The sequence below is a fragment of the Triticum aestivum genome, chromosome 6B (genome assembly GCF_018294505.1).
Source record: "Triticum aestivum cultivar Chinese Spring chromosome 6B, IWGSC CS RefSeq v2.1, whole genome shotgun sequence".
NCBI classification, from domain to species: domain Eukaryota; kingdom Viridiplantae; phylum Streptophyta; class Magnoliopsida; order Poales; family Poaceae; genus Triticum; species Triticum aestivum.
This window is the reverse complement of record NC_057810.1, coordinates 607,827,669-607,840,643: the sequence shown is the minus strand read 5'-3', so window position 1 is coordinate 607,840,643 and position 12,975 is coordinate 607,827,669. Positions and strand designations below refer to the sequence as shown.

Sequence of the window (12,975 nt, the reverse complement as noted above, 5' to 3'; positions counted from 1 at the left end):
TAGTGTGTAGCAGGGCACGGGAAGTTGTTCCTGTGGCACCTACACCAATTGAAGTGGAAGCTGATGATAGTGATCATGAAACTTCGGATCAAGTCACTACCGAACCTCGTAGGTCGACAAGGACGCGTACTGCTTCGGAGTGGTACGGTAATCCTGTCTTGGAGGTCATGTTGCTAGACAACAATGAACCTACGAGCTATGGAGAAGCGATGGTGGGCCCGGATTCCGATGAATGGCTCGAGGCCATAAAATCCGAGAGAGGATCCATGTATGAAAACAAAGTGTAGACTTTGGAGAACTACTCGATGGTCGTAAGGCTGTTGAGTACAGATGGATTTTAAAAGGAAGACGGACAATGATGGTAAGTGTCACCATTAAGAAAGCTCGACTTGTCGTTAAGATGTTTTCCGACAAGTTCAAGGAGTTGACTGCGATGAGACTTTCTCACTCGTAGCGATGCTAAAGAGTCTGTTAGAATTATATTAGCAGTTACTGCATGATTTATGAAATCTTGCAGATAGGATGTCAAAACATTGTTTCCTCGATGATATTCTTGAGGAAAGGTTGTATGTGATACAACCAAAAGGTTTTGTCAATCCTAAAAGATGCTAACAAGTATGCAAAGCTCCAGCAATCCTTCTAAGGACTGGAGTAAGCATCTCGGAGTTGGAATATACGCTTTGATGAGATAATCAAAGATTTTGGGTTTATACAAAGTTTATGAGAAACTTGTATTTCCAAAGAAGTGAGTGGGAGCACTATAGAATTTCTGATGAGTATATGTTATTAACATATTGTTGATCAGAAATGATGTAGAATTTCTGGACAACATATAGGGTTATTTGAAAAGTGTTTTTCAATGGAAAACCTGGATTAAGCTACTTGAACATTGAGCATCAAGATCTATAAGGATAGATCAAAAACGCTTAATAGTACTTTCAAATAAATACATACCGTGACAAGATTTTGAAGGAGTTCAAAATAGATCGGCAAAGAAGGAGTTCTTGGCTGTGTTATAAGGTGTGAATATTGAGTAAGACTCAAGACATGACCACGACAGAAGAGAGAGAAAGGACGAAGGTCGTCCCCTATGCTTCAGACGTAGGCTCTATAGTATGCTATGCTGTGTACCGCACCTGAAGTGTGCCTTGCCATGAGTCAGTCAAGGGGTACAAGAGTGATCCAGGAATAGATCACAGGACAGCGGTCAAACTTATCCTTAGTAACTAGTGGACTAAGGAATTTTCTCGATTATGGAGGTGGTAAAAGAGTTCGTCGTAAAGGGTTACGCCGATGCAAACTTTGACACTAATCCGGATTATTCTGAGTAGTAAACCGGATTCGTATAGTAGAACAGTTATTTGGAATAGCTCCAAATAGAGCGTGGTAGCTGCATCTAGGAGATGACATAGAGATTTGCAAAGCACACACGGATCTGAAAGGTTCAGATCCGTTGACTAATAACCTCTCTCACAAGCGAGATATGATCAAACCCCATGGGTGTTGATTCATTACAATCACATAGTGATGTGAACTAGATTATTGACTCTAGTGCAAGTGGGAGACTGTTGGAAATATGCCCTAGAGGCAATAATAAAATGGTTATTATTGTATTTCCTTGTTCATGATAATTGTCTATTATTCATGCTATAATTGTATTGACCGGAAACCGCAATACATGTGTGAATACATAGACCACAACATGTCCCTAGTGAGCCTCTAGTTGACTAGCTCGTTGATCAACAGATGGTCATGGTTTTCTGACCATGGACATTGGATGTCATTGATAACGGGATCACATCATTAGGAGAATGATGTGATGGACAAGACCCAATCCTAAGCATAGCACAAGATCGTGTAGTTCGTTTGCTAAAGCTTTTCTAATGTCAAGTATCATTTCCTTAGACCATGAGATTGTGCAACTCCCGGATACCGTAGGAATGCTTTGGGTGTGCCAAACATCACAACGTAACTGGGTGGCTATAAAGGTGCACTACGGGTATCTCCGAAAGTGTCTGTTGGGTTGGCACGAATCGAGACTGGGATTTGTCACTCCGTAAGACGGAGAGGTATCTCTGGGCCCACTCGATAATGCATCATCATAATGAGCTCAATGTGACTAAGTAGTTAGTCACGGGATCATGCATTACGGAACGAGTAAAGTGACTTGCCGGTAACGAGATTGAACGAGGTATTGGGATACCGACGATCGAATCTCGGGCAAGTAACATACCGATTGACAAAGGGAATTGCATACGGGATTGCTTGAATCCTTGACATCGTGGTTCATCCGATGAGATCATCGTGGAACATATGGGAGCCAACATGGGTATCCAGATCCCGCTATTGGTTATTGACGGGAGAACGTATCGGTCATGTCTGCATGGTTCCCGAACCCGTAGGGTCTACAAACTTAAGGTTCGGTGACGCTAGAGTTGTTATGGGAAATAGTATGTGGTTACCGAAGGTTGTTCGGAGTCCCAGATGAGATCCCGGACATGACGAGGAGCTCCAGAATGGTTCGGAGGTGAAGATCGGTATATTGGACGAAGGGTATTAGAGTTCGGAATTGTTCCGGGCGTACCAGGTGATGACCAGCGTGTCCGAAAGGGGTTTCAAAGGCCCCAGCAAGCGTTGTGGGGCCTTATGGGCCAAGGGGAGAGGGCACATCAGCCCACTAAGGGGATGAGCGCCCCTCCCACCCCATCTCACGTAACCAGGAGAGGTGGGGGCGCCACCCCTAGGGCAGCCGCCCCTCCCGGCTTGGGGGCAAGTTTCCTAGGGGGTGGGGGCGCCCAAACCCATCTAGGGTTTCCCCTGTGGCCGCCGCCCCTCCCCTAGGGAACCCTAGGGCTCCTCCCCCTCCTCCCTTCCCCCTATATATAGTGAGGGAGAGAGAGGGCAGCCGCACCCTTCCCCTGGCGCAGCCCTCTCCCTCCTCCAACACCTCCTCCTCCGTAGTGCTTGGCGAAGCCCTGCCGGAGAACCATGAGCTCCATCACCACCTTGCCGTCGTGCTGTCGAAGTTCTCCCTCAACTTCTCCTCTCCCCTTGCTGGATCAAGAAGGAGGAGATGTCCCCGGGCTGTACGTGTGTTGAACGCGGAGGCACCATTGTTCGGTGCTTAGATCGGATTCGGCCGCGATCTAAATCGCTTCGTGAACGACTCCATCGACCGCGTTCTTGTAACGCTTCCGCTTAGCGATCTTCAAGGGTATGCAGATGCACTCCCTCTCTCTCTCGTTGCTAGTCTCTCCATAGATTGATCTTGGTGATGCGTAGAAAATTTTGAATTTGTTGCTACGTTCCCCAACACAACACTACTCATGTCTTGTAACGTGTGGAGATATTCTATAGGCACCATGTTTCCTGTCCCAGGAGCTAGGACCAATGATAGGCAAAGCAAAACCCATGACCTATCTATGGTCTCGTCATCGTCGCCATCCGCTTTTGATAGAACAACTATTGTAGTGGCTATTAGAGCCCTATCACCATCCAAATACACATCTCAGAAATCTGCTTTGCCCCTCTTGCCGAATTCTACCAGCCTGCTACCAGATGGAACATTGAAAACCTTCTTAACCATCTCTTTTGTGAAGTGTATTTTCTTGCGATCATTAATCCCGGGTAAAAACATATAAAAAGTAGAAAATCAGTAGATGCCGCGAAGAAAGAAAAGTGCTATCCAATAGATAGAAAACAAAAAAAGACATGGTTTAAATAAGGTACTGAAAAGAAACATACTTGAGCAGACGCTTCTTAGTGTCAATCCTCATAACTATGAAATTGACAAGCCCTTCTGGGAGAGGAAGCAAAGGAGAGATGTGCAACAAATCCCCAAAGCTAGACTTGCTTAGTACATCTCTTTTCTTCCCTTGGATGGAATTGGCTATGTCGCACAGCCGCTTTGCTGACCATCGAGTTTGGTAGATGGGCATGCTGCGAAACAAAAACAAAGAGTAAGCTATGAACATTCATATATATTCAAAAAGGAGGCTATGAGCATGCATATATCCTAGTAGTTGCCACATAAAAAGCTATGAAGCTACAGGAAAGCAAGTACAAAAGTTCAGAAGAATAAAATCATGAAGCAACAGGCAATCCACTACAAAATTCAGATAAAAGAGCTACGAGCTCCAGGAAAACCAAGTACAACTTTAATCCTGCAGCTCCCACTGCTCATGCGTCCATTTGAAAACAAATAAACTATAATGAACTCAAACAAATGCAACACCAGCAAGCTCTCACAACTCTCACCCATGTTGTTCTTCATAGACAATGGCCGAAATAATGTAACTCAAACAATGATTTAAAATGATGCTACAAAATGTTACAAAACCCTGAATGATAGACATATGCTGAACATTATTTACAACAAAAATGGTTCTGTCATTTCTGAAATTCAATACCAAACATGATGCTACAGGCAATCCACTAACATTTCTGGAACACATATGCTAATCTATGATGCTACAGGCAATCCAGTACCAAAAATTCAGATAAACATGGAGGTATACACACAAAAGTCAACTACATAAATCAGGCATTGCTATGCGGCGGAAGAAGGTACAGCAATGTTATGAGCTGCATAAATTTCAGAAACAAAAAATGAACTCTGCAACACCGACGACTACCTCGTCTCCTACTATGCCGGCGACCACCTCTTCCTATTACACCGACGACCTCCTCTCCTAGTACAAACTACCACACCTCCTCCTACCACAGCCGCGGAGCACCACTACCAAAGCCGGGGAGTACAACAACAAAACACATGGCAGAGCACAAAAATCGCCACCGCGATGGGGCACCACCACCACCCCCTACCACCGCAGGGGGAGCACCAACCAGTCACCGCCCTACCACCGCATCCATCGATTCGTCACTACAGGAAATGGGGGAAAAACCTATGATCGAGTGGGGAAAGGATGCATACCTGCCTGAGTAGACGTCAGCAGGCGCGGATCCAGTCGCCAGCGCGACTGGTCTGCTGCGGTCGCCTATCTGCCGTCGACCTCCCGCCGTCGCCCTCCCACTGCGAGATCTAGACACACCTCCTTGCTTTGAAACAACTAGTTAGTTGCAAAAGTCGTTTCTGAAACAAAACGCTCGAATAGTTCAGCTGCAGAAACGTGGCATGGGTGCGGGTGCTCTTGTCCGTCTGATCAAAAGACTATCCGATGGACACAGAGACGTCGGACGCGCGCGAGAGATCAGCCGGCTGAAGGTAAGCTTTTTCCCTAGGAGCGATACGCGTCTACCGGTAGACGTCTAGTAAACATCCACCACCTCGATCGTCGTCGGATCTCCGCGCACGAGCCATCCGATCTAACTCCTCGCACGCGGCTCGTCGCCTTCCCGACACACTAATTCCTGAAACAACAAACCAGTTGCAGAAACAACGGCCGCATTGCAGAAACAATCCTGAAACAACGATCGCGTTGCAGAAATAATTCCTGAAACAACGGCCGCGTTGCAGAAGCAATTCCTGAAACAACGGCTGCGTTGCAGAAACAAATACCATGTTGCAAAAATTTGAAGATTGCAGAAACAATTCCTGAAACAACGACCGCGTTGAGAAAAAGGGTTTCTCCCGCTTTGTATTACAAAGCAACCATCCGAACAACAAACCAGTTGCAGAAACAACGGCCGCATTGCAGAAACAATCCTGAAACAACGATCGTGTGGCAGAAACAATTCCTGAAACAACGGCTGCGTTGTAGAAACAACTACCATGTTGCAGAAACTTTGAAGATCCACCCTCGAACACCCACACACGCATCTCCTCCAGAAAAGCTCGGCGACAATGCGGTTTGCAACAGGGGCTGAGTTGCGGAAACGCTTCTGAAACACGGGTTAAGTTGCAGGAAAGTGAAGTGACAGAGGTTGGCTACTTACCGACACGGACACGCCATAGAGATTGAGGATGCAAAGCTTAATGAGAGGATAAGGACTAGTTGGCTGTAGAGGAATCTAGAGAGCACTTCTACACCGCGCGATCAAGTTAGATCGGATGGCAGCTAGACCGGCCGACGCAACGGTGGTTTTCAGCCCGGTTGAACTAAGACTTTTCCTTACCAAATGCCCATCGTTCCTTCTTCCCTCTTCCGGCACTTAGCCGTAGCCCGCACCACCCGGCGATTCCCAACGGCCTTGTCTTTCTTGTACAGAGAGGCCGGGCCGGTGCTGCGACCGAGATGTCCTACGGTGCCAAAGTTCAAACACCAAGTGCAAATCAAATCACCACCTCGCTGGTCGTGGCCCAGGCGGAGGTCAATCATTCGCGATCTGGTGTCCGATACTCCGATCAATCCATCTGGTTGCAATCAGACAATTTCCACAGGTAGGCGGTGGGACCTCGGATTGGATCCTCCTGTGTACACCCTGCAACAGTTGGCCCTCTTGATCGCCGTGTCGTCTCATGCGTTTGCATCGACAAGCCGTTGTGAGCCTGTCTACGTAGCTAATTACGTAGGAGAGCCTTGTTGTTTATGTAGCAGTATCGTATTTGCCGTAACAGCCGCGAGGAAAGCTCGGGATTTGCTTGTCCTTTCTTCTGGAGGTAACCGCTTTTTAGCTATCTTGCATGATGGCATGATCGGATATGCCCTTTGCTTGTAGTGTTGGGCATGGTATCAAGCCAAATGAGCTGCTGCAGTACGCCTGCAAGCAATCCTTTATTTTCCATCTCGTCGTGTCATTGTATATGACTCAAATTTTGAGCTATCATTTATTTCCTTTTTTGCGAAAAAACACCTGAATCTATTTTAGAAAAATCATAACAAGTACAAAGTATCCAAACATAATAAAAATTATATCGAGGTCCTTAGGACCTGTTCGTCAACTCGCTGGCTCCAGGAAATCCTCAAATCCAGCTTCTGTTTTCGATCGCCATCTTCTTCACGAATCGGGATCGAGGGAAAATCGTTCGTCTCGATCACTTCAGCTTCTCGTCGCGCTAGCAGGCCGGCTTGCCTGGGCGGGCTGGAGCCCAGTCGGCTCAACAGGTAGGATCAGTGTGAAACAGGAGGAGAGAGGATGGGCTTGGCCCAGATCGGAGGGAAACATAACGAACCGGTACGTGAGGCACTTCACGGTGGCATCCGATCGTTAATAATGCCAACTCGAGGAATCTAGCTTCTGGGATCGACAAAACTGCGGCTCCAAGTTTTTTGTACGTCGATGCTGCTTCGATCTGGGAAGCCAGCTTCCTGAAGCTGGGCCGTTCGGGCCAGCTTCCCTCGTGGATTCATGGAAGCTGGGAGCTGGCGAGCTACCGAACAGGCCCTTAGACAACTGAACGACCGTTACCGCCGCCTGAACAAGCCGTCGACGCGTTGTTGTCATCGCTTTCCTGTCAGAGCACGTGTCCTTACGGACCAACGTCCTGTAGCCATAATCATCGTCGTTGAACCCTCCCAGATTTGGTCGTCGCACACGCACGATGTAAAACCCTAACCTCACCGCCCCAAAGAGACGAAAGAAATCCGCGTCGGAGCTCTGTCGATTCCATCCAGACGGACGAAGTCATGAAGGATCGGATCCTGGAAGACCAACTCGGACAAGAAGCGTCGCCATCCGCCAGAATGCTGCCCTGTGAGGACTAACCTAAACTACTAACCACCGAGGCACCAGAATTCTGCTCCCCGTCACCGGACGCCGAAGCGACAATCAAAAGGAAGGCGAATCCACGGGCTCACCGGTGTTGCTTAGATGGGAGGTGTACACCCTAGATGTGGCATAGGAAAAAAGAACGCTCCGTGCAATTTAATCAAACTTAAATTTCCCAAGGTTTATAATAATTTTCTTTTAGGCTGTTTTTGGATGTGATGTTTCCCAAGGTATCCGATACTTTTCCTCGGGGGTGAATGAAAGTGAAAAGTCAAACGATTTAATGTTTTTCGAAAGTCTGCATCAGCTGATCTGATGCATGAGCTCACACGGGTCACCGGACGCACAACCGCACCGGTCACAAACAGACCCTGCACCTTTGGGGTGCCTAACCCCGTCACTTACACGTGTGCCCCACCGTGCGCGGGCCCGTCGAGCCATTCAAATCGGCTCCGCGGGACTCGGCAACGGCTGGACCCGGAGCGCGACCGAAGACCGGGACACGACAACCCGGCCGGCAAGGCCCCGGTCCGACGAGGCAAGGCGGCCCACTGCCCGACGGGCCCCGCATGCCGGCCCCTAAATAATTCGTCCTCGCCCCTCCCTATCGCCTCTCCCTCCTCGCCCTCGCTTCGTCGCCATCCCTTCTCCGCTCCTCGACTCGCCACCGTCCCAAATTAGCAGCTGCTGAAGCTGGCCAGCCCCCGCCGCCGGCGAAATCCCTAGGGCCTAAACCTCCGGCGCTCTATCCTGCCGCCGTCGCCGCAGCCGAAGGCCGCGGCTGGTGGTCGGCGCGCGCGCTCCTCGCCGCCGCCGCCGCCGCCGCTGCTGTAAGATCTGAGCGAGCTGCTGCTGCTGCCGTGTGGGTCCGGGGTTAGGGTTTCCCTGCTCGTAGGGTGTGGAGTCGGCGTCTATGGCGGGCCGCAAATTTGGGTCGTTCAAGTCGGAGAACAAGGGGGACTCGGCCGCGTCGGCGGCCGGCGCCGCGGCGCAGAGGAGGGACCCGTACGAGGTGCTGGGGGTGGGGCGCAATGCCACGGAGCAGGAGATCAAGAGCGCCTTCCGCCGCATGGCCCTCAAGTAAGTCAAGCTCGAGGATTTGGCCTCGCGCTCTTGTTGCGCTCCTCACGAGTCAGCCAGCTAGCCAGGATGATACTAACTGCTAAAATTTCTACCGAGTGTAGCGTATTTCATGTAAATTTTTCTCCTGCTATGGGAACATTAGCTAATTTTTGATAATTTTGCCGCTTTGCGCAACGACAGACACACAACTTCGTGGGACCTTTTTTAATCGCTTGTTAAGACCAGACCAGGATGTCTTTATAATTCAGTAGCTCTCAGCTAGCTTGTTGAGTAGTACTCCCTCCGTTCGGAATTACTTGTCTCGAAAATGGATGTATCTAGAACTAAAATACGTCTAGATACATCCATTTCTGCGACAAGTAATTCCGAACGGAGGGAGTAATAGTTTGACGAAGGGCAATAATGCAGCGGCTTGAGTAATTTTCTGTTAATGCTTGCCCTGAAGGTACCATCCAGATAAGAATGCAGACGACCCCGTTGCCTCTGAGAAGTTCCAAGAAGCCACATTCTCTTACAACATCCTCTCAGATCCTGATAAAAGGCGGCAGTATGATTCCTCTGGATTCGAGGTGATATATGGCTTGATTTGAGTAGTTTGTGTTGCTTGTTTCTCATGTGACTAATGCTTCTGTTGCCATGCAGGCCATCGAAGCAGATAGTCACGAACTAGAGCTGGACCTATCAAGTCTCAACACTGTAAATACAATGTTTGCTGCTCTGTTTAGGTGACTTGTTCAGGATACGCTGTTTTATTCTCTAATATTTGTCTGGTTATGGGGTTATGTAGTGATAGTTGTGTTTGTGCAGCAAGCTAGGAGTACCAATCAAAACCACAGTTTCGGCAACAGTTTTAGAGGAGGCATTGAATGGCTCGGTGGAGATTGCTCAGCTTCATCTGGGCAAATCCATATGCAGGAAGGTTGGCAACTACCCGCCTTCGTTTCATCTCCATGCATTATTTTTGTCGAGTGAGTAATATTTTGGATTGAACACATTGGCAGGTGGAAAAACAATCAGCTCATTTTTATTCAGTGGACATAACGGAAGAAGAAGCCAAATTGGGGTTAGTGTGTAGAGTTTGTTCGACTGCTAAAAGTAAATTCAAGGTTAGTTGCAAACTCGTCGTTAGCATCTATCTGACATGTTCATTTGATAACTTAACTACTCCATTACATTACTTTGGTTGAGAAGCTTCGCCATCTGTTACTTGTATTGTTGCACTTGGATAAGTAAACTAGCTTATCTGTTCTTTTCTGGTTAACTTTTGCACTCTGAGTGTTAAGAAATTTGTGGTGATATACTGATATGCACTGGCAGAGCCACACCAAGGCCAAAAGGCCCATGGCCCGCCCAGGGTTAAAGCAAAAAATGTTTTACATGAAGTCCAGCCTACAATAATGTACTGATTTTAATATGGTAGCACAGTTTGTACTATCTGGCCCGCCCAGTTTTTTCGTGGTAGCTCCGCCTGCTGATATGTGCACCATCTCAACAAGACATATAACTGGTCGTTTCTCTTGAGATTATCATGGCATTGAATAATCACATTTAAAATAATCAAGTACACAGTACATAGTATTTTGTATTATTGCACTGTAAGTTTGGCAAATTTTCAGGTTTCCTCCCATGAACAAGTTCTTATTTCTAAGGAGGTCTTTTTCCCTTTCAGTTGCTCTATTTTGAACCTGAAGAAAACGGTGGGTTAAGCCTTGCTTTACAGGTATGTTTATCTGGCTTATCATTTTTTTTGTCCAAACAAACATAATTTCCAGCATTTGCTTCTATTCATTATTTTTAAGGCGTCCTGCCTTGGACGCTTAGGCGGGAAAGCATGCTGGCAGCTCCTCACAATTTTGCCCGCCTTAGGCACTTAGTTATCGCTTAGGTGTTAAGGTGGTGGGTGCTCGCTTTAGGATGCCTTACCGCATAAGAACATTGCTTCTGTTTGTAACTAGTTTGTCACCTACCAAGCATGAATTGTGAAAATGCATGATTTGTTTCTTGCCATCAGCTTTTTATCTTTCCAAAATCTCTGCTTCTTACTGAAAAGGGTGTGTCAAATAGTCCAGAAGACATTCTAATCATGGGTGTCGGTGCATTATTCCATGTTTCTCTGTAATATGTATTTATTGCATACAAACTATGTTTCATTACAACCCTCCTTGTGTTAATGTTTCCTTATGTGAATTTTTGAACATTAGCTTGCAATTGCATTGTAATTATTGGAGCTTGTGAAGCCCAGAATCTCTACTTTGTTGATATGGTTGGAACTTCCCTCACATCGGTATAATTGGGGAACTTAAAATATTGCATTTTGCTAATTAATGTAAATGTCAGATATGTTCACCAGCATCATCTCAGGTTTAGATATGGACTGTATGCCCGTAGGGACACCAGCTAGAAACTGCTTTCTGCATAATCTTACCGGGAAGCTGCATTCTGTGAATGGCCTAAACCTTAACAAAGTCTTCTTGTGATCCTACCCCCCATCCAGAAGCTTGGTTAAATCCAGGTATTCACGCACATGTTGCTTTCTCGGGCCTAACCAGATCTTCTAGTGTGATTGAAGTAGTACCAATTTTGTGTGGTCAAATTTGAATTGCATATAATGTAATGCCTTGGAAGTATGATTGTGTTAGTCCATTTTATAATTTTCAGTGCGCTAGTTTTTGAGGCTTTGAGCATTATGTCAGCTGATATCTACCAGTCTGTTGCAGGAAGATAGTGCAAAGACAGGGAAAGTTACTTCTGCTGGGATGTTCTTTCTTGGCTTTCCCGTGTACCGTTTTGAACATAATAATTCAGTGAGTATACACATAGTGTCTTGTTGTCTATCCTTTTGTTTCTTTGTTGGGTTGCTTCTTTATAAGATCCAATTATTTCCAGGCTGCTGCTGCAAAAGATCCCGATAGTGCATTCTTTAAGAGATTGGATGGTTTTCAACCATGCGAAGTTAATGAACTGAAAGAAGGGACCCATTATTTTGCCGTTTATGGTATGCCACTTTATGTTACTTCCTGTAAAATTATCCATGGCAAACATGTATAGACTTATATAAAGCATTTGCTCTATTAGGTGATAATTTCTTCAAAAGTGCAACCTATACCTTAGAGGTTGTATGTGCTGAACCGTTTTCCACCGAAAAGGAGAAGCTACGAAGCGTGGAGGCAAAGATACTTGCAAAACGGTCCGAGCTGTCTAAATTTGAGTCGGAGTATAGAGAGGTATGCCCTCACCTTTGCAGATTCTCACGGAAACAGCCTTTTAAGTGAAAACACATCATTGTTAAGAGTTGGAATTGGCAGGTTTTAGCAAAGTTCACTGAGATGACCAGCAGATATGCTCAAGAAATGCAAACGGTACGTGTATTCGTGGAACATCTATTTCTGTTCCTTGCCTTGTTCTCACATCATGTTCTTGTATAGATCGATGAGCTTCTCAACGAAAGGAATGCCATTCATGCATCCTACACCAACAGCCCAACTCTAAAGCGGAGTTCCAGTGACAGCAAAGGGAAAACATCCTCTAAAGGGTCCAAAAGTGATGGTGACCAAAGTGTAAGAAAAGAGAAGAAATCTAAGAGTCCGACGACGATGGAGGCATCAGCGAGCGATGAAGAGGGCCCTAATAAAAAAGAAAAGAAACCTAAAGAGCGGCTTCGCAGGAAGAGATGGTTCAACATCCATCATTTGAAAGTGGACAAAAGAAGACCCTGCTGAGAGATGTATTGTATCGTCTGAATGTATTATTTTGTGTCGATGATTCCGCTTGCAGTATTCGCCTTCTCATATCTTTTCTCCCTGCGCTGTACCGGTTGGTTTCCTGGAAAGTCAGGAATCTTGGTAGATTTCGGAAATGTTGTAAAGAAAATGGTATTTTTTGTACTGAAGTACTCAGCTAGCCCTGAAAACTCTTATTTGCACTTCTGGTCTCATGCAGTCGTGCCGAAGGCGCGACATTTGCACTTATATAATCTTGCCCCCAACCCTTTTGATTTGGGGCGGGCTTCGGTCATCTGTCCTGCCTGGAGGGAGGCCAGCATGAACGGTCTGATCCGCTGAATAAACAACTTTCTCAAGTAGGGTCCCGGTTTTAAGTTGACAATATAGCTTGAGAAAAGCTAAAAAGTACTGGCTGCCAACCAATAATACTTGCTACATGGAATAAACAGTAACCCAAAAATTGGCGAGCTTGTTCTGCATTAGCTCTATAATATTGTGCAATATCATGTGTCCTAATTGTCTTATGGATTTGTTCAAATTTTATTGTGCATAACATTTAATT

At 46.4% G+C, this 12,975-nt stretch overlaps 1 protein-coding gene across 1 annotated transcript; it reads left to right on the top strand.

Moving 5' to 3' along the window:
• Positions 1-8,214: 8,214 nt before the first annotated feature.
• On the top strand, positions 8,215-12,613 carry LOC123138274 (chaperone protein dnaJ 16). The gene is made up of 11 exons (XM_044558216.1): positions 8,215-8,688; positions 9,137-9,260; positions 9,334-9,416; positions 9,499-9,610; positions 9,693-9,797; positions 10,361-10,411; positions 11,409-11,495; positions 11,578-11,686; positions 11,767-11,915; positions 11,997-12,050; positions 12,117-12,613. The coding sequence occupies exons 1-11, from the start codon at positions 8,522-8,524 to the stop codon at positions 12,408-12,410; spliced, it is 1,335 nt and encodes a 444-aa protein (XP_044414151.1). The 5' UTR covers positions 8,215-8,521; the 3' UTR covers positions 12,411-12,613.
• The last annotated feature ends 362 nt before the right edge of the window (positions 12,614-12,975 follow it).

Bases quoted from the DNA above. Each gene is read 5' to 3' on its own strand.
- LOC123138274 (XM_044558216.1), top strand. From the start codon at position 8,522: ATGGCGGGCCGCAAATTTGGGTCGTTCAAGTCGGAGAACAAGGGGGAC. The intron at 9,798-10,360 runs GTTAGTTGCAAA...TTTCCCTTTCAG, and splicing joins CTGCTAAAAGTAAATTCAAG to TTGCTCTATTTTGAACCTGA. The intron at 11,496-11,577 runs GTGAGTATACAC...AATTATTTCCAG, and splicing joins GTTTTGAACATAATAATTCA to GCTGCTGCTGCAAAAGATCC.